Source organism: Plectropomus leopardus, chromosome 15, assembly GCF_008729295.1.
Source record: "Plectropomus leopardus isolate mb chromosome 15, YSFRI_Pleo_2.0, whole genome shotgun sequence".
Taxonomy (NCBI): domain Eukaryota; kingdom Metazoa; phylum Chordata; class Actinopteri; order Perciformes; family Serranidae; genus Plectropomus; species Plectropomus leopardus.
In genome coordinates this window covers 20,916,244-20,943,850 of record NC_056477.1, presented here as the reverse complement: position 1 = coordinate 20,943,850, position 27,607 = coordinate 20,916,244, and the positions used below count along the sequence as shown (strand labels likewise).

The 27,607-nt window shown below is 40.8% G+C and overlaps 2 protein-coding genes across 3 annotated transcripts in view; one reads left to right on the top strand and one right to left on the bottom strand.

Annotated features, from left to right (window-relative positions):
* macrod2 (mono-ADP ribosylhydrolase 2) overlaps positions 1–27,607 on the top strand; it is a 476,469-nt gene that overhangs the window by 65,797 nt on the left and 383,065 nt on the right. The window lies entirely within an intron of this gene.
* Positions 15,337–26,983, bottom strand: flrt3 (fibronectin leucine rich transmembrane 3). Its single transcript, XM_042501832.1, has 3 exons — positions 26,745–26,983; positions 19,719–20,427; positions 15,337–18,680 (listed from the first exon to the last, which is right to left on the bottom strand). The coding sequence occupies exon 3, from the start codon at positions 18,636–18,638 to the stop codon at positions 16,686–16,688; it is 1,953 nt and encodes a 650-aa protein (XP_042357766.1). The 5' UTR covers positions 18,639–18,680; positions 19,719–20,427; positions 26,745–26,983; the 3' UTR covers positions 15,337–16,685.

Sequence of the window (27,607 nt, the reverse complement as noted above, 5' to 3'; positions counted from 1 at the left end):
TCTCATCAGGTACATTATCTTAACACAATCAGAGAATGAGCACCTTCATTTGGACACATTCTCCCTTTCATTTTTTGAATGCTTTTAGAATCACACGACATGTAATTAATAATGAGAATTTAAATGGCGGCTAATCAAATTTGCATAAAACATCATCTAAAAATGTAAAGTGGGCTGAGGGTTGATTGTACTGATGTAATAAGATGAATTTCACAGTTACTTGTAACGCCATTATTTTTGTTTAGTTAGTGTCCCAATGCCATAAAAATCTATTGGCAACAGAAAGTTGCTTATCTTCCATGTCCGACTCCAGCCTGCTTCTCCAAACTGAGGCTGTACTGCCCGCCATTTACTGTATGTAATACATTGACTATGAATAAGTAATGCAGCCTCACTTAAAAAGATCCAAACTAACCTTTTATTAATATCAATAATTCATTATCAGTGGTATACTAATCACACCCCCAAATATTACTTTAGTGAGGACCAATGCTACGGTTTCTGAAATGGAGCCAGAATAAGGATTTGTGATTTTATATTTCATGTTACTTTAGAAAAAGAAAAATTAACGATTTGGTCAAAGGCTGCTGTTTATCAGTCGATCTCAGCATCAGTCAGCGATGCACAGAGGCACCCTTCGCTTTGTTATGATACTCACTTGGCAGCAGCAGTTTAGGATGCTGCTGTCAACTACCACAGTATAGTATAAAAAGTGTCAGCTAGTGTTAACAGCAAAAGACTCTGCAGCAGGGAGGGGAAGTAGATGTGTCAAACAAACTCTGGACTCTGGCTGCACTAGTCATGTATGTCACATGTCGTATGTCACGTGATATATCATTGCAATAGTAACAATTGTACTTATTTTAAGACAAACTGTGTTTTTTTCTAAACCAACAAACCTACAGCTTACATAGTATGTTAAATTAAAAAAAGGATGTGTTCATTTAATTAGCAGAAACTGTACCTTTCCTGTAAAAATGAGTGTAAACTGACACGCTGTCCCTGAGTGTCCAAAAGTGACCTAGACCTAGCGCATCATATTTTGATGTTTAGGGCCTCGTCAAAGTGATGATATTTGATGAGTTGGGATGACAAAGTGTTGGATATACCTGAAGCTTTTTTTTTAATTCCAAGTTAAAAATGCTTAACTATTAATTTAACACTCCACAAAGCAATTCATAACATTGTGGGAAACATGATGTACATGTAGAACAATACATAGAACATAATTACCTTTAACCTATTTACAGAATTAAAGCCACCAGAAAATATATACATATATAGATAGAGGGCCCTGACAAAAAAAGTAATTCAGGGAATTCAATCAACTACTTGTATTAAATAACCTCAGAATTATTCATTGGCTCTCATTGTGATGCAACAGCCTCTCTTCTTTTTCTTTTTACATTGGCAGGACACAGCCTTAAAATACTACACTAACGTTAATTAACAGCAACAATTAAATTCAAATATATATACGTAGTCACAAAATGATACTGCACTCTTGTGCATTCACAATCAATGCCAGAGAGTCTGCTAGTAAAGCAAGACACCTCAAGCATTTAACCCAAAAGCCACACGTGACCCAGCCCTGATCCCGTTCATCAGCTCCTCAACACCAGCCGCACCAGCAATTTTAAAAGATTATCTCAAAAGAATATTTCCATAAACACTGTAGCTTTTAAGAGTTGCATTTTGCATTTTGGATATATAGTATAGTGTGTGTAGGTTGACAATTTTTGTTATGATTCTTCCGTTAGGTTGCACTTTGCACGTTGTAATAAGATTCAGCTGTTTGTGAATAGAATGTACATATGATTTACACAATATAATTATTCTGCTTGAATAGAGATTTTGCTCATAAGTTTTGAAAATGCAGACAGTATTTTTTACTAGATAGATAACACATTTGTGAAATCCTAATCTCTGCAGTCCTGTCCACAATCACAGTCTTGACCACGTATGTTCATAAACCCAGTATCACCTTAATAATGCATACAGCAGCAGCACTAATTACATGTTTCATTATACTTGGATTATTATGATGAATTACGAGTCGGTCACTGAGGGTATAATGAGTAAGTCCATTTGTGAAGTCCAATGTCATCCATAGAAACAAGGTCAACCATTTCTCTTAGCTTAGCGTTCTACTCATTTTCAAGTAAAAGTTGATCTCAGCAGCTTCTTGAATAGGTCAGAACATAGAGGAATAATAAGGGGATAAAAGAGGGAAAGTCTTAGCCAGGAACTCGCCATTTAGGAGATCTCCTAGTGGTAAGATAAACCCCTGGAGTTTAATGTATTGCCGGCTTAACATTTTGAAGTGTACATGCCTTGAGGGTGAAGCCAGAATGACCATCACTGGGGACACGCGGTCTTGTTTCCATTATGATTTGATGTATCACACTTTGCTTCTTAGGCACATCACCTTGTGTGTTTTTAAAGGTTTCTATTAACGCTGTATTGCAGCCTCTGTTTTTTTCCCACTGGGGCCTACAGAGCATCTCTTATAGTATCCATATTGTTCCTTCCCTTCCTGTGTGTGGCGGCTTCCATGTCTGTTCTCCTCTGTTAACATCTTTTGTCATCCTCCTCACCCGAGCTGAGTGTGTGCTCACTTTTTTTCACACAAGCACACCCACGCAAAATGCACATACACAAACATCCCTCAGTATGTTGTGCATTGTGTCTGTCTCTTGACAGGTAGAGTCAGGAGGCTGTGCATACTGTAGTTGTAAAACTAAATTGTCTGTATTTTAATACTCGGATCGTCTTCTCTCAATGGTTGTTGTTCTCCTGTCTTTGTTGTTAGTCTGTTTGCATGACTGCATCTGTACTTTTTACACACCTCAAGAAAGACACACCACTCTGTGTTATTTTGATTTATAAGAACAGGCAGAGGGCCGTGTCTAAAATGATAATCAACACGACTACCAAAGTTGTGAGTCTTTATGACTTAGCTAATTGCATCACATTATTATCAGATTGGTTGTTTTCACTCCACAAGGTAGATATAGTACTCATTTCATTCTTATATTATATATACATTATATGCAGAAAACTGTATAGCTGCTAGAAATATTAAGTAAAACAGTATTGTTATATTATAATAAATCTTTGCAAAATTGATTGCCTCTTCAAACCTCTTTCACGTAGCAAAATTTAAATGATGTAGTCACAATTTAAAGGATAATACAAAAAAAACTTTACACATAGTTTTGCAAGACAAAAAAATTATAACAATAAGACAATAAAATGTTAAAACAGCTAACAAAATAAACAAAGGAGATAATTAAGAGTGTTCAAAATGAAAATAAAATAAATAAAATAGAGCTAAAAATATATAGCAGGGTTAAAATAAGGTAAAAACCAGTAATTAAAATGTAAAAATTAATACTGTAATGTTACTCAAAATTAAAACACCAGATTTAAAAGATAGCTCTTAATTTATTTTTTTTAAATACCAAGAGAGCTTGTCATTCTTATATGCAGTGAGTTCCACTGACTGAGTTGCTTGTTGTTGAGGTCCTGTTCTTTGTTTTAGTCGGTTGTATTATGTGACTTTTTCCATGCAACAACATACAATACAAACGTTCAACTTTTCTGAATAAATTCTATGTGAACCACCAGTATAGGCGGCGTTTGATATAAAGAGAATAAACACAATTTCATTTGCAACCCTAACGTTAGTATCAAACAAATTGACATTTGATATTTTTTGTGTGTTTTAGCCCTGCGGCCTTGCCACTTATGCATAAGTTAGCATTTGGTTTTATGCTGTCTTTTTCTATGGTTCATAGTCTATCAATCTTTGTCTTTTTTCCCCCTCTGACAGTTATTTTTCTTTTCTGTCGATCTTTTTCTTGGTCTCTCCCTCTCTCTATTCTTCCATAGCTTAAAATGCCACCATGATCGTGCGCTGGCCCTATGAAAGAAGCACTCTGACTGTATTGTAAACTCAAGTCCTTGAGCCTCAACAAAAGATGCCTTTAGCACAGACATTCCTCCATGTCTCTCTCATTACACAACAGCTAAGTGAAGAACCCTGCTCCTTTTCAGCAGCCTCTGCGATCTGAATTAAACCTGCTAATTGCTGTCTCTTAAATGACAGGCATCCAATGAGGCCCATTGTCTTGGCTGAGTATCCAGTCAATACTTTAGCCATTTGTTCTGCTGATTGGCAGTCTCTGGCAATATTGCCTTGTGCCCTATTATATTGACGTATTTTTCTGTTATTATCGCTGGATTTATTGGATGTGACCCGTGAATATTTTAATCTAAGGCTGAAAGACAGACGGACTGCAGCCTTGGGGGCTGGAGGGGCAGATGTTAGTCATTTGAGTACCCAGTGTGCCGAAGAGAAAAATAGCAATGGCTTTCATGCACTATATTGTAATTACACAACTGAATGCAGAGAAGGCAAAAAAACTACTGTATGTTATTATTATTCCATAGGTCCTTATGTACAGAATGTCTTGTTGTACCTGTTGACCTTACTATGAGTGTGTCTGTAAGTACTGTGCAACCTCCCAGTTTCTCATTTCACCATGCAGAGAAATTTGTCACCATGACAAATTCTTCTGCATTTATCGCACTTATCGATTAAAGCGACTCTCATTTTGACTCTGAAATACCATTTCCTCATCAGGACGTGGTCACACTGTTCACCTTCACAGTGTTTAGTATTCTGGCTGGCCGTGATTAAGCACAGAGGAGCCGGCTCACATTGAGTTTCACCGCCAACGTGTGCAGTCACCCACCCTGGCCCACTCCAGGGCATGAAACAATGGCCGCCACATTAAAGGTTTCAATTAATCACCCTCAAAGAAGATTTGCATTTCTCAAGGATTTCTTTAGATGATGTAAATGTAAGGCCAACTTTATATTCAAATCACACTTAGTGTGAAATGTGAGCTCAAATGGTCATTGAAATGACAAATTTCACAAAGCAAAGAAACCAATGGTGATAATACATCTTCTACGCTCTGTCAAATACACATTAAAGCTGCTCAAATTAACTGCACCTCAGGACAAGACCAGGAGTCAGGGAAATGAGCAAGCAATCTAAGCAAACCACCAAGCGGTACATTTTTACCCTGTAATAGAAGAGGCTCAAACATAAGTAAATGTTTGGTTCTATTGTACTCATTAAAAATTCATAACATTTACCAGAGTCAACTGAGGCCATGTGTTTGTCCGTTTCGGGCCATGCGGGTCGGATCTGTGGTGACAGACGGTGGCTTTGTGTGGTTAGGGAGTTGGCGGGTGACCCCAGAAAGAGCACCTGTCCAAGAGTGGACCTGCTGCTCGCTGTGTTTTGCCTTTTGGTGGGTTTGGCATTAACCCCACTGTCATGTTCCTCTCTCCTCGCTACCCTCTCACCCCTGCCCTAAGACATACATAACCTGCCAGATCTGCTCTGTCATCACGGGATTAATTAAAATGCTACACAGCAAAGCCAGTGGATCCCCTCGGGGCTGTGGTATATGCATGGATGACATACACTCATGTGAGCGCCCACATAGACACACACATAGTCCCGTCTGAGATAGTGCCAGGTTGTCGTGTTTAGTCACCTCAGGGGACGCATAACCAAATGATCACCTCCAGTGATGGATGGACAGGTCTCACCTCAGCATCCCCTTTTTTGAATGTGTTGTCCAATAATTCTTTGGCCATATTTGTAATGTGAGGCCTTAGTTATGCTTGACTAAGTGAATTTGCCCAAAACTATGACCATCTGTCTCATGCCGACGATTTGCATTTGCATAGTTTTTCTTTCAGTGACAACTAGTCGTCAGAAGTTGCAGATACCTCTCATTGTTGTTTAATTCATGCCTCTCTCACAAGGCACATTATTCATTTGAAGGCATTCAAATAAATTGAGAAGAAAAGGGGGTTACTTATTTATCCCAGACCCCAGTGATGCCCAGGCAGAGAGACAATAGAGGTGAGGGATACTAAATGAATTCTGTTGTCCTGTGTGCTATCCCTGGCTATCAACATAATTTGATTAGTGACCTGGTAACTATGACTGTGTGGGACCTCTTCATTCAAGTCCACTGGGGCTCCTAGGGCAAGAGTCCATGTTACAGGGCTCGACCCCCCTCCATTGCGACCCTGCCCTCGTGTCATGTATACACACAACCAGGCGGCTGGGTGATTAATGACCGAGCTCGTGGTGCCATTGACAACTTCTGGTGACTACACAAAAGCCATCACCCTTGTCACATTAGCACCGATCTGGGAACATTTGGCCTTATGCCTCTGCCTGAAACAAAAGGAATATATGTTGGACAGATGTATGTATATAGAGCATATCTGCCTCAAGCTCAGCATTGTCCTTAGTAAAAAAAAAAAAACCTCATTATTTCAGTATTCTTGTATTTTTTCTTAGACATGCTAAGCTTTCGGTTGGCCTCTGCACCACAAACAGTAGAATCCCTCTGTATTAACATCATCTGCTCAGCGTGCGCTTCTTGGCATGTCCTGATTTCATTAGCGCGCTTCTTCCATCAATGCACGTCTTCTTCGTCAGTTGTGTCTCTTGCTAATAATAATCCAGCATAATTAGAAAATGAAGAATGGGCCTGCCAGCATTCCCAGCAGTGTTTTTCTGAAACTGGAAACTTTCCTCTTCTCCCTAAGTTTTTGTTTAAATGAAATGTCTGCATATTAAAGGAGATGAATAATTAGTAGCCTAAAAGCTTCTGGTTGTATTAAATTTTCATCTGACTCCTGAAGAGCTTTAATTTGTGAGGTGCGCACAATCTTTGGTTTATTAGGTGGAAAGGGGAACAGTAAAAAAAATAAAAAGGATATCATTTTTAAATGTGATTGTTTTCCCCTGATGAAACAGAAGCCAAACCGAGATCATGTACATGAACGTCGATGCTGTCTGTTCTCCCAACATTTCACAGTGTATTATTCACATCTATCTGTCCTCTACAGTGAGAGTGAAGTGTGAATTAATAAGCTCCATCTACTTCGTCTACAGTATCCTGTTTTCACCGTAGATATCACCTTTAATAAGAATTGTTGTTAATGACATCTGTGGTTCAGGTGTAACCTTTAGCACTTCAACACGCTGTCTGTATGCCTCACTCTCACAACACTAAGAACAGGTGGGGTGTCTTTCAAAAATTTCCCAAGACATTTTCATTTTACTTTTCAAGCTTTCTATAAATGCATTCACTGGATCCACAATTAAATCCTCTGACGGTGAAGATATGAGTGCCAGAATCTGTCAACGCCGCATATGGCTGACGCATATACAGGTGTCAGCTGGTTGCTCTGTCTGTCTTTAAAGAGGATGTAAAGTATGATTTCCAGATTGTAAACATTATCAATGCAGCCAAGCTCTGGTTGCAGGGGGATCGTGTGCTGCTTCTACTCAAAAATCAGTTAAAAAAAAAATACTGTTGAGTTGAGTTTAATGCTCGACACTAATGCTACACCTACACGAACCATTTTGACAGCTTGCTTGTTAGCACCTGTAAAACACACACATGGAAATAACTTGAGAAAGAGGGATAAGTCCTAATGATTAATCTAACAATTTGATCTTTATTCCTTTATTGCAATTTGAAGAAAAAACATCCCTACCATCGACCCTCAACAGAGACTGCTTATGCATATGTCCCAGATAATACCAATATTTGACCAAACCCCTTGATCAATATTTTAGGGTTGACAATTTGTGTACAATTAGATTTTTGATAAAAATATATCAGGAATGACTCAGTGGGAAAAGGCAAATACAAGTATGACAGTCCTGTACGTTTAGAAAATTACATCACTTTCCTGTAATGCAGCCACTAAAACCAGGAAAAGACAACACTATGATATCCAAAGACCATCTCTAGACTCATATCACAGTATTGTTATAAGATGCATATACTGCCCAGCCCTAGCTGTAACTAGCCATTATTGATTTTTTAATTTTTTTGGAAAACCGACCAAGGCGATGTCTTCAAATTGCTTGTTTTGTTTGACCAAGTTTCTTAAACCAAAAGATTCATTTGTTTGTTTGTTTGTTTGTTTATTTTAATTATTTTGTAATGATAAAAACAAAATTGATAGAAGCAGCAAATCATCAAATTTTAGATACCTAAACCAGAGAATATTTGACCTTTTTACTTGATAAATGACTTACATTATTAATCCATTTTCAAAAATGTTGACTCGTCATTACTAGTAGACTAGTAGAAGTAGATTACTTCTTGTGTTCAGTATACTATTTGCAACAAAGGGATTACAAAGCATCCCAAGAAATCAGTGGAAAGTTAGATATGGTAGCATTGCCAGATGTTAGTTTAAGCTGCGTGAGTGCCATGGTGTCTATAGTCACACACATCAGCATGTTAACTTGAGCAGGTTTTAAGCAGCAGCAAGCTTAGGATTACAGTGGCTTAGATCCGTTGACCTCTCCCTCTCACCAGGCCAGTGTATGACTGGATTGAAATAGATTCAGCAGACTTTTATTCAAAAACAAAAGAATTTCTCCTTATCCTTCTTTTCCCACCCCCTCCCTTTCCTTCCTTTTTGGATTCTCAAATTCCTTGAAATGAAAAATGATTCTTTCTTTCTTGGTATTTTGTACAACAGACGGGCCCATTTTGCCCCCTCCCTCAATGGGGAGGAAATGAGTTGTGGGAGCAGATTCCTCTCACACAGAGATCTCAGTAATCGCGTGGCTGCGTGTCACCAGCGCACCACAGTGACAGCAGCTTTTAATTAATCCCACATCCCAGCACCCTGCCCTGCCCATTGGTGGCTTCTCCCCCAAACTTTTTCCCTCTTAACTTTCTCTCTGTGTGTTTGACTGTGTGTGTTTGGATGGTGTGGTGGGGGGGCTCTCTGACTGCAGTCTCTCAACCCGCTGCAGCGTTGTGTGCATAACTTGTAAAGTTACAGGATGACACCGCTGTCACTTTTCCACACTTCTGAAAGCGGGAGACAGCCCACTAACTGCGTTCACGTGTTTAAACCCTCCAATGTCAGCTCCACCAACTCTGTCTCCAAGAGTTTGGTTACTCCGACTGAAAATATGCGAGTACACCAAGTTCACATGAAAAGTTAATAACCCTTTGTGGTGGTTGGCCTACACTGGGACAGGGGATGTTACCCCCTTTGCTGCACTGCAGTGATCTCATGTCAAGGTGCTTGAGGACGGCGAAATAATGATGCCTTGAAGTGTCTGCGTTCTCCTTCTGGTGCCCTGATGAATGGTGACAGGTTGTATTTACAATCCTAAAAGATGCTGACACCGCTGAATTCTACACCTCTTGGAGAAGTACCAAAACATTGCTACCCTTGAGCAAATGTCTATGTGTTAGTCCCCGGCTGAGGTGTGGAGGAGCGGCTGTCTGAGTGAATAGGGGGGCATGATGAACTTCTCTGGAGAGATGAACCGAGTTCTCGCCTGAAGGTCAAACTTTCAAAAGGGTAATATCAGACCTGCTGAAGTAGACTTCTGTCCTGCTCAGTCTTCTTCCCCAAAACATCTTGTGGAGAGTCAGGCGTTTGAGTGGAAGAATTGAAGCCTCAGCATGTATTTGATATCATTTACATTGACCTTCTTACTACATCAATATTGTTTAGCAGACTTGGTTAAGACAATAGTATTTGATGGTCAACGTGCAATGCTTCCTGCCATTACTGATTAGCTAATTATGCAAGGTTGCTGCGTTTTCTGTGTATTCCCTCCTGAGAGTGAACAAGAAAGCTGCACACAAACACTGCAGATACAAACCTTGGCTGGCTGTTCAGTATGACTTGACTGTAGCCAGCATTAGGTTAGCAAAGTGGACAGAACTTGCATGCGATTAGGCTGTCAACATCTGAAAATAATGAGCTGCAGACAGATGCACATTGGCATGCAAATACTGTACTGACATTTAAAGCTGGCTTAACATAAATGAGAGAAGAGAATGGATCGAAGAGAAGCGTTGGCCCCCCGCTGCAGATCTACTGGGGGGGTAATGGACAAGTTGGACCCCTAGAAACCTTTTGGAATGAAATAATTATTCCCCTGCATCAGACTTCATGGACAAATGGGACTGAGGGTCGATTAAGTTCTAAGGGGGACGTGGTGTTGATCTCATAAAGGGCATCAGGAGATGTATGGCCTCTTACTAGATCATTTAAACCACTTAATGGAGGACAGGAATTAATGGCTGCCATAGAACAGAGTCAATTATATGGATATTTTCATAACATATTGTGTATAATTCATAGTGTAATGGCACAGACACCAATCAGCCCCTGTGCTTTTGTTTTGGTTATAGCCTGTTTTAAATGAGGTTATTGACTGGATTTTTGGGGTTATAGAATAAGTTGCTGTCTTCATACAGTGATATAGATGTGCTGTCATTGTCCGCCATTGTGGGGTGCACAGTCTTGATGGCGGTGGCTCTTGTTAATTTGCATTAATGTCAGATAATTTAGAGTTGCGATGGATGTATGTGCACGCCTTGTGCTCTCAGGCAAAAAATTGGATTCATTAAGAAGACGGAGGAGCTGGTTAGGTTTTTTGGCCCCGTGGTTTCAGGTCACTGAGTAATGTGAAGAGATGGAGAGGGTCTTGGCCCGCAGGATGGGGAGGGGCTGGTCAGAGACAGAGTGGAGGGGACAATACCCCCACACAGGCGCACATCACTCACACTGACAAGTCTCTCACCGGACACACTGTTTTCGCCTCCGCTCTTTTACAGCTAGAACAGACTGTGCCTGTGACTGAGAGCGACAAAGTCACATGACAGTCTTGGGACGGCTGTGAAGCAGGGAGGCGATGGCTTTAGGTTATTCTGCTTGTACGCATATCAATCAGTGTGATTGTCTGTTTGTGTTAATTAGATGTGTGAACAACATGCAAAGGTTCAGATGAAAAGGCAAGTAGTCACAACTGCTAAAACAGTCATAATTACACATAGACAAAGCACGCTCACTCATGCAGACATTTGCATGGGTTAGCATGAGCGTCTCATTGTCAGATGTAATCATGACTGAGTGATGAAAATGACTTGAATATCAAAAACATCCTGTCCCTTTTGTTTAAGACTCAGGCTGTCAGTTTCCACCTCCTTTAGTTCTCTGCAGAATGTACAGGAAAAGTCAAATGACAGTCACAAGATTTTTTGAGTCTTTGACAATCCCTCCCCAATCTGCACTTCCATCAAACACGCTCATTAGCATGAATCTCTGGGACCACAGTTAGATGTCCACAAGCATGTTTGCATTTCAGCACACTTGAATAAAAAATGGAATTTGATCAAGATGTATGTGACCATAAAATGTGTGCCAGAGGATAAACATAAAGAGCAATTACTTCACATCAGAGCATCAACATTCACTTTCTTTTTTCTTTTTTTTTTATCCCTTGCACACATGAACACACACAGTATGTGCAGATTTAATACACTGGCAAAAGTGCAGACTTTGTGGGAGGCCCCTGAGCCTCGGTTTGGCTTCTGACCTCACCACCACTCCGCACAAGGCCATTAAATCATGGGTCTGTTTGATGTGCAAGCTGTGTGCAGCAGGATGTGAGGGAACAGCAAGCGCCCCTTTTATTTTTGTTTTGAATGTGTGGTCGTTTTTGGCATACTAGTCTATGCGTTAATGAAGCACTTTTTTTAGTTTAAAACCAAAGGGCTCTTACTCTGTGGTAAACCCTTTTTAGAACACGTTTTCTTTTTTTTTCGTCTACATTATGATAGTTAAATAGTGTGTGAACTGGGGACTCACTAAAAACTTTAATATTTCATCTGGATGGGCATGGTTTTGCAGGAGCAGGACACTGCAGTGCATGCTTCATCGAGCTCTGTAACTGTCTCAGCCCGTGAGAGCACACACATACTTTAAATGATAACCTATGTGCACCTTTGTAAGAATTTACAAACAAAATCCTTAATCATTTTGGTTTGATAAAAATATGAATTCTGAGTTAGTGTCAAAGTATGGGGTAGTTTAATTTCTAAAGCTTAGAAAATCAGGCAGACTAAACTGAATAATACACACATACAATATGAGATCATATATGAGATTTACTTGATGTATGTCTTGATGTATTTTTGAATTTCCCCTCTGGGGATCAGTAAAGGATTATCTTATTTTTAGTATGATGGCATACAGAATATATTATTAATGTTTTTCTAAAATTCGTATATTTGGTCTTACACTTATGTACATAGAAATTAATAGTCTGCCTTGTAAGCCCGTTTAAACCGGGTATCAAGATATTACATTGATATCAGAATCCCGACCTCCCATCTTAGTAGATTTTTGTTGTTGGACATAATTAAGTTCATCTGAATATCAATATATTTTAGTACTAATTGTACATATTTTCTATTATAATGTTATGATGGTCAATTTGAGAATTTATCAGCAGCGAGGTAAAAGTAATGAAAATGAAAATCTGTTGCGGTCATGTTGCAGCCGTGCCAGCAGTACAAGGAGCAGATATCTAAGTGTATTTTTTCTTTTATAAATGAATGACCATAAAAAATGAAGAATCATCTCTGTTTGAAGTGACAGTTAGGCACGAGGTCTCCTGTAAATTAAATCTTGGGGTCAAGGAAAAGATTAGAGAAATAAACAAGTGTTTAGGGTACATTTCTCTCGGCTATTTTATCCAAAAAGTGATGAGACAACCCAATGTGAGCCAACGAAATGCTCATCAGGCATACAGCACTTAATGTGATGCAGGAAGTCAGGCTCCGCCCCCGGGTGAAATACAACGTTTTTAGGGAGTCCCATGTGCAGAGTATTTAACCATAAGAATTCAATAACTCTGACACATTGCTGTTTATCTAATTGTTAAATGCGTGCCAAATCCAAGCAATTTCTCTTATTTGTACAATTTCCTGTTTTCTTTGAACCAAATCAAAAGCGCCAATTGGTCCTTTCTGTATTAACTCATTGGTTTAACCTTATGCTGTGAGCCTTTGTGTGATTCTGAGAGTAATTAAGCCATTAGCGAAACACCTGGCCTTTTCTTCGTAGTGTTTTCTCCCATCATTTCTGGCGTCCCTGTTTAGAATGCCCTGTAATGAATGCCAGGGGGGTCTCTCCCGAGCAGAGCATCCTTATGGTGGACAGGTTTCCTATCAGAGTCCCTGATGACTGGCTATGTTTTGCGGGCACTAATATGCATCCATTTTTCATCTCTTGAGATCGTTGAACTGAGTCTGACCTTACCTCACCGACCTCTAATCAGTCAAAGGGTCACATGGCATGAGCTTTTTTTGATGCTACTAATGGTGCTGACGGAGACGAACCATACCCGGCTATGGGCAATGGTGAGGTCATCCAGGGGCACTTTGATACGAGGATCTATAGGAATGCAAATGTGACCGACCGCCTGACCAGTACATTACAATAGGCCTGGAGCAGACAGTGCAGCTGCCACCATTAGTTTTAATCTCTGGGTTACATAAAAGACAAACATAATTAGGTGCTGTGTGTGTCACACAGGAGACAAATGCATGTGGCATCTTGTGTTGTTTGAAGACTTGTCTGACCTCAGTGAGAACATGAGAGTGATTAAGGAACAGTTTAAAAGGACAGATGGGTCAAGGGTCATGAGTGATAAGTGAGGTCACACGGGGTCATCAGAAGTCTGGTTCATCAATTTTGCCTCATACTTGGGTCAGCCAAACTGCACAAAGCTGCTCCGGTTAATCTATTATTTTCAGTGAAAGTCACAACAATAGCATGCTCCTTTCACTATTTGGCTAAACTGTAATTTATCACACAGGTGAGAAAAATGTGAGAGTGGCTTGCTTATTCTCAGAGCCTTATGTGGTCAGCATACTTTAGTCACTACAAACCCCCGCAAGTGATTAACTTCCCAAAGCTCGTCAATAACACATAAAAGATTGCTGTTCCAGTGAAAGAAAATGCAGTGATCTCATTGATACGCTATTTTTTTTTGTAGCCATTCTGGCTCAAAACTAAATCTTGAAACATTTTGAGAGGTTCTTGCAATTAATAAACATATGGACACCCTGCTCACTTTTCCATTTCTCAACATTTGTTGAGCCACCTCATTCATCAGCGAGAGGCTGATGCTGTGAAGCCAGCTGAGATCTGCTTTCTGCTTGGCCGATAATAGCAATGAGAAAACTGTTAGTCTTTCTTGTTGAGTTTAATTTACCTAAAAGCAGATTGTACCAAGTTTTGTTTTTTATGTTTCTGTAGAAGGCCACCATAAAACGTGTGATTAATGTCATTTCTGACAATGATGCTTTGCTCACTTTGGCATTAAATAATAAAAATGACTAACAAGGTTTTATCATGTTTTCTTTTTCATTACGAAAGTAAGATAGGACTAAGGCTAACTATTGACAGCCTTCACATGGAAACTATTACTATTCAGTTTTCTTAAAGTAGACTGGATGTTTACTTTAATTCCAAGTTAATGTGATATATATTTAGTGTAAAGGGCAGGGTTAGTGTATACTTAAGGTTTGGATAGCGTGTGCAGCTTTTAGCGGCTCCTCTAACTGTAATTAAAGCTTTCCCTGTGTTAAGAGCTTGTGGGTGTGTGAATGTGGGGACGCGACATTTTTTGTGATGCACACTGAATACTTATGTGCTTTTGTGTAGGAGTACGGTCAGTGCTCCAGTCTAGTGAGTATAATCCGAAATGCATTAACTTTATGTTAGCTTACACAAGATGGTCCGTTGGATGCATTTGTAAAATGGACTAATAGACTATTTTACTGCTTTTGCATGTGTACCTTTTCATGGGCCCTTGCCCGGGTGAGCTGCAACCATGTCATTAAGTGTGCTGCTTGGAGCCTAGAACAGTGTATATATACTCTGTCCTCTGCAGGGACGGGCATCCCCATCAGGGTCTGCCTGTACTACCCTCCATATGGTGCCACGTCATTAGTTTTGTGTTGCCCTGGTGCCTTGGAGGTTCATCAAACCCCTGAGTCCAATCTCTCCACAGCCTATTTCTACTCTACTGTGACATTTCTCTCTCTGGCCAATCGGATAAGTCACACATGGCTTCACCACACGAAAGAACAACAGCAGCCTCAAGCAGATGTTGCTCTGCAGACTGCCCATGGAGTGGAAAACTGGGTTTCAAGAACAGTATCTTGGTTATTGTTAAAGAGTTCACTGTGTCTTGGAAGGGGAGAATGTGGTCATAGTGCTATGAGCTAAGGCCTCAGTTTGGATCGTTGTGAAGGATAAAAATGCAGTAAGTTATATTTTTCATCTCCAAGCATTTTAAGACTGTGCGCTCTAGACAGTAAGATGAGATATGAATGAATAAAACAGCTCCCCTGTAGCCTTCTTTTTTTTTTACTCCAGGGCAGTTCACATTTTACAAAGATATAATTCTCTTGAGTAGAACAAAATAAATTGAGCAATCACAGCAAAGCATGATGGGATAATCGTGATTTAACAGAACAATGAAAAGTATTTTGAGTGGGATTTGGTGTACTCAAGGTAAGAACGAGCAAAGTTATTTTTGTCCACTTTTATTCTGTAATATGACCAATATTTTTCATATTCAAGTGTGTATGAAAAAAGTCACTGGTTTCTTAAAAAGCTAAATACAAGAAGCATTGGATCAAGGCACATACAAGACTGGCCAAAGGGCATACAATGCACTTTGGTTTTCAATTGTTAAGAACAGTTAACTTCAAATTGTGGAAACATAATAGTGTGTTCAGTTGGAAAATAATACAAAATAATACTCATAACAAGGAGTTGCTGACACTGTGGTAATTCTAATGAAAGCCAACATGTTTTGTCTTTTTGGCCTGGTGACTAGAATGACGTATGGTACATGGTACTAAAGAATGCCGCCATTGTCGTTTGGCCATTGTTGGCTTGTACAAATAGAGATAGTGGGGGGTCCTCTGTGTCAGCCTGTCCAGCCTTAATGTTTTGAGGAGCAGAGAGCTCCTTAAGGTCGGTGTGCTTTATCTGCCCTGTGCTGTGGTCTACAATCCTATTAGAAACACTGGAACCCTGCTCGGGCCGCTTTGCTGTGTTTCCTCTTCTTGCAAAACAGAAAGAAAAATTACACACTGAACAAAGCAGAGAAATAAAGCATGGCACCTCATCTTTAGTTATTCATACTCCATATCAGGTGAATACTAGAGCAAGACTCTTGGTCCTTATAATGAGGAAACAGCTACTGACTGCTCACTCTTTCGGAGGGCAACATACCTGCTTTGCGAATTAGTTGATCAGCTGTGCCTTAGTTTACTTCATGTCTTTTTTTTTTGCCTTTTTGTTTGTTTTGTTTGTCAGACAGCCACAAAGTTAAAAGAATGACCTGTGCTTATACTACAAGGTTTTCTAAGGTCTGATTGTTCAACACAGCAATGAAAACCCACTTTCACAGTTGACAAGTCATCATATCTCAGTAGAACACAGAGTTTCTTTTAGTTGGTCGATAACCTTAAGCAAAGGTAATACAGTACAAATTACTACAAATTCCTAAAATATAGAATTGCAGTTAGTTACAATACCCACTGATGGTTCAGTGATGGCCTGCAACTGGAACGTTCTTCCGTCCTCATAAAATGTCCTTAAATATAAATTATATGGCAAATGTACAGAACATTGCTTCCTTAGTCTTATAGATCCAGTGTTTTGTAAAAGTCTTGCCACTCTGTTTATGTCACGCACTCCGTGAATGGCCATGCGCAATATCATGAATGGGAATGATCTGAATCTGGTATTCCACTGTCTCTGTAGCTCCTGTTGTTAATACTGTTGTCGGTGTGTGGGCTTTTGTATAAAGTCAGGCCATTAGGTGGGAAAATCGTGTGTATCACAAACTCCTCCTTGGATACAGGCAGGTGATTTATAGGAATCATTTGAAAAGAAGTCTCTCGTATTTCTAGGATGGAGGTGTCCTTCTTAGTGCCGGCCTCAGCATAGTCATCCTTTCTCCGACGGCCTTTGTTGTAGGTGCAGTTCCTGGAAAAAAGTGAACCGTTCCTGTGGACATACCAACACACCAGTGCCAACATGATTATTGCCAAAAGAGCCACAGCCCCTCCAATGATAGCAGCCAAAGGCAGACTGGAATTTTTGTAAGGCTCCTTCTCCTGCTCTCTGTTTAGAGTCGTAGTTGGGTTGTATGATTTATGAGAACCAGTCTCAGTCTCGATGCAAACAGGGGTCTCATCTGACAGGTAAATGTTGCTAGTCTCCATGGGAACCATGCATATCCTATAGGAAGACTCTGGCTCCAGCGCTGTGAGCAGGTACTCCTTCCTCTCCCCCTGCACAATGGTCTCAGTGATGGAGCCAAAGGCAGGGCTGTGTCCCAGCTTTAGCCAGCTGAGCCGCAGGGCAGTCATGGGCTGCGACACCCTCCATGATATGTGTATTGCATCAGCACTACTTGACTTCACACTGATGGTGATGATCTTTCTGCCCGAAGAGGTGGTAGTGCTGTGGTAATTCTTACCAACGTCAGGCCCTTTTACCACAGGTCTTTTAGTCACAAACGAGGGCCACTGCGGCTGTGTGGGGCGTAAAGTGTTGGAGACTGTGCTTGTTTCATACGTGGGGTTGAGTTCTGAATCCGTGCAGTCAAACATGTCTGTAGTTAGGTCTTTAATTGCCATGCCTTTGACCTTATCAGGACCTTGGCACATGAAGCCACGTACATTCACCTTAGCCGGCAGCGACCGCAGCCAGTCTCGCACCCATTTCATCTTGCAAGTGCATTGCCAGGGGTTGTTGCGTAGCAGGAGCTGTGTGAGATTGTCCAGATCTTCAAATACACCCTGTGGGAGGCTGCTCAGGTTGTTGCCAGACAGGTCCAGGCGATACAGCTGCCTAAGGAAGGCAAATGCCCCAGGCGGGACTCGATTAATGTGATTATCTTGTAGCTGCAGCTTCTCCAAACTGTTGCCGGGCAAGTTGGCTGGCGGCATTGTCAACGAGTTCCTCACTAGTGAAAGCTCAGTCAGGTTGATCAGGTTGATGAGAGCCATCTCCCCAATCCCACGGTTGTTAAGCAGGTTACCATCCAGGATTAGTCGCTTCAGGTTGATGAGATCTTGCAGCGACTGCTCTGAGATGGAGGAAATGCGGTTGTCATCAAAGCGCAGCTCCTCAATGCTCATGGGTAGGCCTAAAGGGATGGTACTTAGGTGGTTTCGGGAGAGAAATAGCAGTCTGAGGTGATTACTGTCCCTGAAGGCCCCCTCCTCTATGCTGACTGCGGATACAGAGTTATCATCCAGGTGTAGTTCCTCAATGTAGGGAATCTGAGCTAAAGAGGCATGGGTAATCATCCGAACATTGTTCTCCTGAAGGTGGAGCTCTTTCAGCCCAAGAGGAAGATTTGTGGGGAACTCATCGAGATTGTTGCAGTAAAGGTAGATCTTCTCCACATATGTCAGCCTGCGGAGCTCTGCAGGAATGCCCGAACTCTTGATGCGATTGTTTTGCAGAAAGAGCACTGTAGCATCCTGGGGTATACCAGTTGGGATGGAAGTCAGGCCACGGTCATTGCAGTAGATGAAGGTCCCATCACAGCGGCAGGCTGAGGGACATGAGGCGGAGGTCACTAGGGGGTTAGCAAGACCCAGCAGCAGCCCAACCCGGGTGAGGAAGAGGATAAAGGCCTTGCATTGACGCACCATCTTGAAGCTGTGTTGCCTGGCAGTCTAATCACTCAAGGGCCCCTGGGGAGAAGACACAAGGGTACATTTAATGCACAAGGCCTTTAAAGGAGAGCCAAATTCCTGTTCTCATAATTGCTGGGTGTTTGAAATGCTGCCTGCAGCACTTTCTAGATTAAATAACTGCTGAAAGAATCAGTTTAAAATCCTCCTATTAAATTCATGTGAATTGATTATTAGGATTGCCAGACAGTAAAAATAAAATGAAACAGTTCTTCCCCTGCAATAATCTGTTTTCTTCAGAACTGTCTTAATGTCACCTATAGATTTCTAGGATTAAAAGTTCAAAAAGTAACCTGCATTAGAAACTGAACTGCTTTTTAAGAAATGTTCCAACTTCAGAGTTTTGTGAATTGAATCTCTGTGTGACTGCTTTTTGGACCCGACTTGTGAAATTTAATAGCTCTCCCTAGTTGTTTTACACATTTCTGTATCTCAAGGCTGCCTTTCATCGCTACAGGCCACGAGAGTGAACAAAGTCAGGCTTTGTTGATGAACTGGTGTGGAACCGACATACTCTTAAGTCCTGTTAGATCATTACCCATGCCTTTCACTATTCAAATTCTGTGGTTTAACTGGCCTCTTACAAGGTAGGGGAAAAATGTTTCTCCTCACAGAAAAGAGGTTTGAGAGGTCTTCAGCACGTTGAGATCTAAGAGGGACTTGTTTTTCTGAGGTTACAAGATGAAATTTGTAAGCCTCATTTATCCTCCCACAGTGCTGTTAATGATCTTTGTTGTAGCTGTGATGTGTTTAAAACGTACCTAATTAAGTAAATCAATCTTATTAAAAAAAGAAGGTATAAAATTTCACAATTCATAAATGTACAACAAGTAGCCTTGAAATTAACAAAACCAAAGTGAAAAGCAGAGGGTCTCTTTTTTCATCATGGATGTTTAGTTCCCCTTTTAATTAGGCTAATACTGATTTATTGCTTTAATTATGCATTCCTGCCATGACCTCTCTTCCTGCACGTCTCATTAGAAATTGTGGTCTAGTCAGTGAAGTGGAAAGAAGCAAAGCCATCCGTATTTGTCATACCTGATTTATACGATGTGGTTAATCCTTTCCAGCCGCCAAAAAATCCAATCAAGATTTCCTCTTGAATTTGCTTTTATCCTTTCTCAAAGGAAAAGTTTGTCCGAGAGGTTTCTGGTGATATCCTGACCTGGTCAGTGTTTGCTGAGCTGATCCTTGTTTGGACGATGACCTCCTCTGTGTAGTCAGAGGCTCATGCTTTCAATGCCTTTACCATGGCAGATAAGCCTGAGGAAAAAGTATCCCCCTCTCACTGACAAAACACGCGCTCTCAGGTAATATTAAAAAAATCCTAATGGCTGCTGAGCTCAACAGCCATGACTGCAAACGAGATTTTTGGGGTGTTGTATAGTGCTCCGCGTGTAGGACGGGGCGAGCTTTAGCAAAGGCTCCTTTCTGCAATCAAGCCCAGCAGGCATGATGAGTTGACACAAAGCTGGTCTGAGCCATGCCAATCCCCTGTGCCACAGGCTCAATGTCGGCCTGTTCACTTGTGTACTCCAGGTCTTCAGGTAACCCAGAATCCTCTGCTCCCTTGTCGAGCTTGTGTACACATTAATCCAGGGCTCTGGTCCCTTTTCCCGAAGCAGATAACCAATGTTCTCCTTTCCTCTAAGGAGCAAAACAGGGCAGGGTGCTTATCCTTCTGGGCCCAGCCTCCCTCACGCATCTGCAGCTCGACTCATACTGTGCACTCCTCACACCTGGGATGCTGAAAAATAACCAGAGAAAAACATATTTAGTGCCCACATTTAGACAGTGCAAAATAATGTTTACAGTATCAGGCAACAAGACAGTAATCTTACAGGATTGATAATACATTTATTCTGCATATTTGTGTTAGTTATACCTCATTTTTTCATTATTTTCTTCTTTAAGTCTGATAAAAAAAAATAAGGATATCACTCTGAAACCTCAAGTGAACTCGATGTTGATGCTGAGGAAATCAGATTAGGTTTAGGAATATGTTTGATACTGATCTTTGACCTTCCTTACATTGTGAATTTTTATTTAGAAATACCCCTTTCTTCTAGTTTATGATTTAGCCTGTTGACCTTTTACAGCCCATTACTCTTAAAGACCACATTTCTGTTCTATGGTGATACAAGAAAGAATGTGTGTGCATACGAAAGACAACAGTGATCTAGACCCCGAACACAATGGCTGAGGGTGGAGTCCCTGGGCCCCCTTTGAGTCCAGTTCATTACCAGAAAACTAGTCCTGCGATTTTAAAAAAAGAAAAAAAAAAGAAAAAGCAGTCTGCTAGTTACGAACATGACTAGTCCAGATTCCACACAGGAAAGGAAACATGGATCCAGCTGATGCTCACTGAATTACTTGTATTGTTAAAAAGCGCCTATGACAAATGAGGCCCATTTGACTTTTTGTCTGGAAAAGAGGACGTATCCATCCCTGTCACTCCCAGCTACTCTCTGTGACCTCTTCCCCCTACCCCATCCTCTATGAATACTGTTTCTGTTTGTAAAAATAGAATTTCCTTTGCCAAAGAAAATGTTATGTATGTCCTCTGACAACACAATAGCTTTGCGCCCTTATATGTTACCATTCCTGTGACCTGCTGGCAGCCAGCGTTTGCTGTAAAACATGTAAAGGTAAATTAGGAACAAGGGGCCCGGCCATTTAACAGTTGTAGCCCATGACAAGGAGAAGATTAGGGAATTGAGAGGCTTGAAACTCGATTACAACTCCTGAGATGCTGTCTAATAATAACACCCCCCCTTCCTTCTGTTCCATCTAAACACAGCCCCTTAGTCCAGTATTACATTAGTTGTAGATTAGAGTCCGGGGGAAAAGCACCAGATGTGACCTCTACTAACTTCTGCAATAAAGGAGTCTGACAAAGGAGAGAAAAAAAAAGATGAAATTCAGTAATGGAGTTTTAGAAAATGGCGGGATGATAGAGGGATATGTGCTGTCTGTCTGTTGGAATGAACTTTTAATGCAGCACTTAGTCAAGCTATTTCAATTTTAAATAGCCCTTTTCACCTCATTTTGTAAAGTTCTCCATCCTCTGAATATTGTTAAGTGTGTAGTCTTGATTTGAATCCTTGAATTCTTCGCATTACATAAAAGAAAGTAATTGTCTCTGCGTTTCTATCTTATCACAAAAACCCAGCAAGACCTCTCTGCACTTGGAATAATAGGCTTTTAAGGACGTGAGACGGGATGATTCTCTGCATAAATAGCCACATATATGATATTTGATGTTGCCTTTCTGTGGCCACTACAACTCTGTTATCTGCTGAGATCACAAAATCTGACTCAGTGTCTGCTGCAGGGGGCAAGGGACACAAGAATTCATTTATGGACACTGGTGTAAATAACATCAGAAAAAGCAAAAGCAAAACAGGCCTCAGTGTGACGTTATATTGATGGTGATTTATCAGATGTCTGCCTTGAACCAAGCACATCACGTTTACTTTACGAGGAGCCCACTCAGGCCTGGATGCTTGGCTGTTTTTTCCCCCTTTTCTTTTTCCATGCTCATCGGATTTCAGGAGAGTGGCCTCTCTCCATTGTTCGCTACAAGGCAAGCATGTGGACCTTGTAGCCTCAACAGAGGGGGTTTAGGTATTAAAACATTTTATTCGGGCAATTTAGAAATGCCTCTGCTTAACACAGTCTATTTTACAAGCCCATATAATGCATTTACTAATAACGGATACCCACGAAAATGTACGCATCAGCACGCACACACATGCTTTGTTCATGTGCACACAATCATTTTGAGGGCAATGGAGGCTGAGTTTAACATTTTTAGTGATGGATGTCTTTCTCCATCGTTCTAATAGGCTCCGCCGGCCAACAGGAGATTTCTCTTTCAGTCAAAGTGGCTTCTGCTTCATTTAATCTGAACTGGCAAAGTTAAATTGAGCATCCTGGTAAAATTGTGTGTGTGCGTGTGTGTGTGTACAGCTAGTTACCTTTCAGTGCAGAGCGTGGGAGGCTCACACAAAGCTGGACACTGATAGCCATTGTGAGCTCAACATGCATAAATGCACATTAGTCTGCAATAACAGAGCCCAAGACTTTGTGCCCTCTAGTCATACACTGCACAAGAAAGGCTTTGGCAAACCTCAAATAGAAACAATTTCATGCCTGTCAAAAGTATTGCAGATTATAATGACTTTTAGTTCCGTAAAATACAGAATAATATTACATAGGCTGCATTTTGAGGGGGGGAGCCGTAGAAGTAGTAATGGCTGACTGTTAAATTATTCATGAGCCCTGAAATTAATTTTGAACCACAGTAGAGCTCTCCATTGGGAAATCAATGTTGTTTGTATCTGCTGTTGATTATTTATTCTAATTCATAATATAGTTTTGAAATATGATTGATTGCAGACAATATTGCTTTTGTGGCTTTTATAATATATATATATATATATATATATATATATATATATATATATATATATATATATATAGATTTTGGTCTTGATTTTTATTTTTTTTTACGATTCAGTGGGTCAGATAAAAACAACAGTATTGTGTTCAAATATTTTGTTTCATGATTTTCTGCTTTTAACCGAGGGCGAGTCTTTATCTGTTTTTGTGTCCCATGTGCCTGCAATTGATTTACATATTAGTAAGTTCTATGTCAAGACACCAGGCAGCGGCCTGCTGTGGTGCCGAGACACAACGAAACATTCATGGTCACTTCTGAATTCACAGACACAGGACACGTTAAAGCCGGAGAGAAAATGGGTAAAAAGCTGTGATAGTTCAACAGATTTGGTATGTGGCCTCCTGGCGCTGTCTTTAGATGGGCTGACCAGATGATACTTTTGCTGGCCCATTAAGAGCACAAGAGAGGCCTGGGACAGGCGGGGGTCTCTCTTTTGTAACAGCCTGAAAGGAGAGATCTGTAGCAGCTGCAGTGGTTTTTTTTCCCCACATGGGGGTGGTAGGCACTGCAAGATGAAATGTGTGTGTGTGTCTCTATATGTGACAAGTAAACAGCAAAACACTGAATACCTAAGTTTAAGCTGCTCATAGGAGCCCATCTCAGCACAGGCCAGACACCTACCTACAATACAGGGATTTGTTAACCTCCCTACTCGCCCATCTAGTTTTTCCTGAGTCATAGCGATCGCAATATTTTTTTTTTCCTGCAGTATTTATGCTTTGCAGCCATGTTTACAGCTTCACTTTGAGGAACCAATTTAAAATGATTCGATTTTTATAGCTTGGAAAAGATGGCAAAAGAGACATGTCAGCGATTTAATAAATTATGAAAAGAACAGAATTAGGGCTTCTCGGAGTCCAGTGTCGAATCTGAAATAATGTCTTATATAAGATTTTGGTCTTGATTTTTATTTTTTTTTACGATTCAGTGGGTCAGATAAAAACAACAGTATTGTGTTCAAATATTTTGTTTCATGATTTTCTGCTTTTAACCGAGGGCGAGTCTTTATCTGTTTTTGTGTCCCATGTGCCTGCAATTGATTTACATATTAGTAAGTTCTATGTCAAGACACCAGGCAGCGGCCTGCTGTGGTGCCGAGACACAACGAAACATTCATGGTCACTTCTGAATTCACAGACACAGGACACGTTAAAGCCGGAGAGAAAATGGGTAAAAAGCTGTGATAGTTCAACAGATTTGGTATGTGGCCTCCTGGCGCTGTCTTTAGATGGGCTGACCAGATGATACTTTTGCTGGCCCATTAAGAGCACAAGAGAGGCCTGGGACAGGCGGGGGTCTCTCTTTTGTAACAGCCTGAAAGGAGAGATCTGTAGCAGCTGCAGTGGTTTTTTCCCCACATGGGGGTGGTAGGCACTGCAAGATGAAATGTGTGTGTGTGTCTCTATATGTGACAAGTAAACAGCAAAACACTGAATACCTAAGTTTAAGCTGCTCATAGGAGCCCATCTCAGCACAGGCCAGACACCTACCTACAATACAGGGATTTGTTAACCTCCCTACTCGCCCATCTAGTTTTTCCTGAGTCATAGCGATCGCAATATTTTTTTTTTCCTGCAGTATTTATGCTTTGCAGCCATGTTTACAGCTTCACTTTGAGGAACCAATTTAAAATGATTCGATTTTTATAGCTTGGAAAAGATGGCAAAAGAGACATGTCAGCGATTTAATAAATTATGAAAAGAACAGAATTAGGGCTTCTCGGAGTCCAGTGTCGAATCTGAAATAATGTCTTGGTAGTTATGAAAGTCTTATTATTACTTTTTTTCCCTAACACAGTCATCCATATTTTATGCTTTTACTTTTCTGGCAATAGAAGATTCTGTCTGTAGTGACCTGGTTTGTTGTTAATCTGCAGTGTGAATTCCCTCCGAAAGCAAATGACTGGGGACTTTTGCCTGAGGCAGTCATCAGTGAAGACAATTGGGTCTGTCCTCCTGTCTGCTATTAACAGGCTTTTTATTTCTTTGTTGTTCTGCCTGTTTAAGAGACAAAGAGCTAACATTACACTGCCTGACAATTAAAGTTGAGTTTGGATACCAATACATAGTGATTTACGATAATCAGGCTTTAGGCCTAAATATATATACTGGGGAACGTATCTATATCTATATCTATACATCATGTTTTTGTTTAAAGCCTGGATGACCTTATGTCTCATGAAGATAAAAGGCTATGTTAAATTGGATTAACAACTGTCCCTGCCCTGGTGTTGCCAATAATACTCCCAGCTTAATACAGTGCATGACAATTTAAGGCGCTCACTTTATTGCATGGATATAATAGGATAAATATCAGGTTTGGATGGAGGGAGAAAGAACAGGGTATTTGATTCATTAGCACCATACACTGACATTAGAGTGCCAGTCGTTCATATGATCAGGAGGTATTATCTTACTGTAAACCGCGTTTATTCCTGGATGCCTATTAATACGCCAGTCATAATAGAGCTGCGACTGCACACATCTGTCAAATTATTGGTTTTGAGGCATCGTTAATGTAACATTACAGTATGCTATGTATAAATGAGCCGCTGCTTATGTGCGAAACTTCCATGGATTTGATTTTGTGCATTTTCTGGGGACCTTCATGACTGCGCCCTAAAGATCTCACAACGTATGGTGTTTTTTTAGGGGGGGGGGGGGGGGGGTCCGTATTATCTGCAGAAAGCTTACAGTTGCACACAGTACATTTCAATGGAGAAGGGCATGAATAGAAGTGATCCGAGGCGTCCAGACAGTGACGCTGGAGACGCATTTAGCGGAGTTTCTTTAGCTGCCCCTTCATGTCCAACTCCGCGGGATCTGCACTGCAATTTCAGATGCACACCGGGGTGTCTTCTCGAGCTGCGACGCCGAGACTAAATCTCACAGCCCCTCTAATCCTATCAAGTTTGCGTATTCAACACTGTTTATTTCCCCACTGGTTTGAAGGAAAATGAGAAGCTGAAATGAAATAAGGAACAGAAAGATTTTAAACGCCCCTGTTGCTCTCTTAAGTGCTTTTTTTAAAACCATGTTACTAATGTGAGGCGGAGTGTGAATGTGATCGAGAAGCAAATTTAGAGTGTCACGACACAAAATGCATGTGTACGGACAGAAAAACGGGAGAGAAGACAGAGATGTGGTGTTTGTGGGGGACGCAGCACAGGACCGAAGCAGCAAGTTGCAGGCACGAGAGGGACTTCAGATGACGAGATAGACGAATAATGTGTTTAAGTAGGATTTTTTTTTATCTGCCGAGCTGAGCAGAATGACTTGCAGTGCGTAAACTAACAGCTCTATTTGATTATTTGAATGAAAAGTGCGCTCGTGATATTTTTTTTCTCACTATCGCATCGCTTAAAGCGTTACTACGGCTGTGACACATCCACATCAGCGAAAAAAAAATCACCTGAGCCGAGGGTTAAAAAACTAAAGAAAAACGAGGGGGGAAAGAGGGCAACTAATTAAGATACAAGCAACTCCTGAGGATCCCGCATGACTTTGAATTCCTTCTGCCAGAAAGACGATCCAAAAAAAGATGAAAAAGATGCATTCCCAACAGGATTGTACCAGCAAAAAAAACAACAACACACTTACCTCTATAATCAACCAAAAAAAATTGGAAAAGTAACAGGTATCCTCATAAATTGGGGTTCGCAACAGGGGAAAAAAATAATAATCCAGTCCAGGCTATGAGGATTTAAATTCAGATCCAAAAAAACTCCTCTCACTCTCAAGACTATAGTTATAGTTGCAGTTTATCTTTAGCAGCACTGCTATGTTTACTGGTGCCCCTCACACACATACACAATCTGTAGGCTGTGCAAGGACGTAGGTGCACGGGTAGATCTCAATACAAATGTGGAGTTGTGTTTGCCTCTAGCTTCAATAGAGCACTGATGTCATCTGGAGGAGGGGCCTCTCTCTCTCTCTCTCTCTCTCTCTCTCTCTCTCCCAAACAGAGAGAGAGAGAGAGAGAGAGAGTCTCTCTCTCTCTCTCTCTCTGTTTGGGGGAAGCATAGGAAAAAATGCAGTGTTGCATGGATACACTAGGGGGAGTGGAGGAAAGGGGAACTTTGCTCACATCCTTTTCAGATGTGTGCACTTAAGGGAGTGAATAGTCACTGGTTGGAAAACAGTGTTCACTGTCAGAAAAAAGAGGAAGAGGAGGGGAAAAAATTGGAAATGTACAGTATGCTTGTCACCGTTAGTAAGAATGAGAGAAACACAGAGCCTTTTACTCGCTCTGGTTTGTTTTAGACCACATGTGGTGTTTTGTTAGCTCCATTTAAATGATCATTTGCATATTTGTTTGAGATGTGTCAGGATAATTCATGATTAGTTTTTTTTTTTTGGCATCAGGGGCTTCATTACTGATGTTGTGATTTGTCAATTAGCTCTGTCGCAGGTGTTCTTTTTTTATCTAGACGTCCTAAATGTCTTTTTAGGAAGGAGGGAAA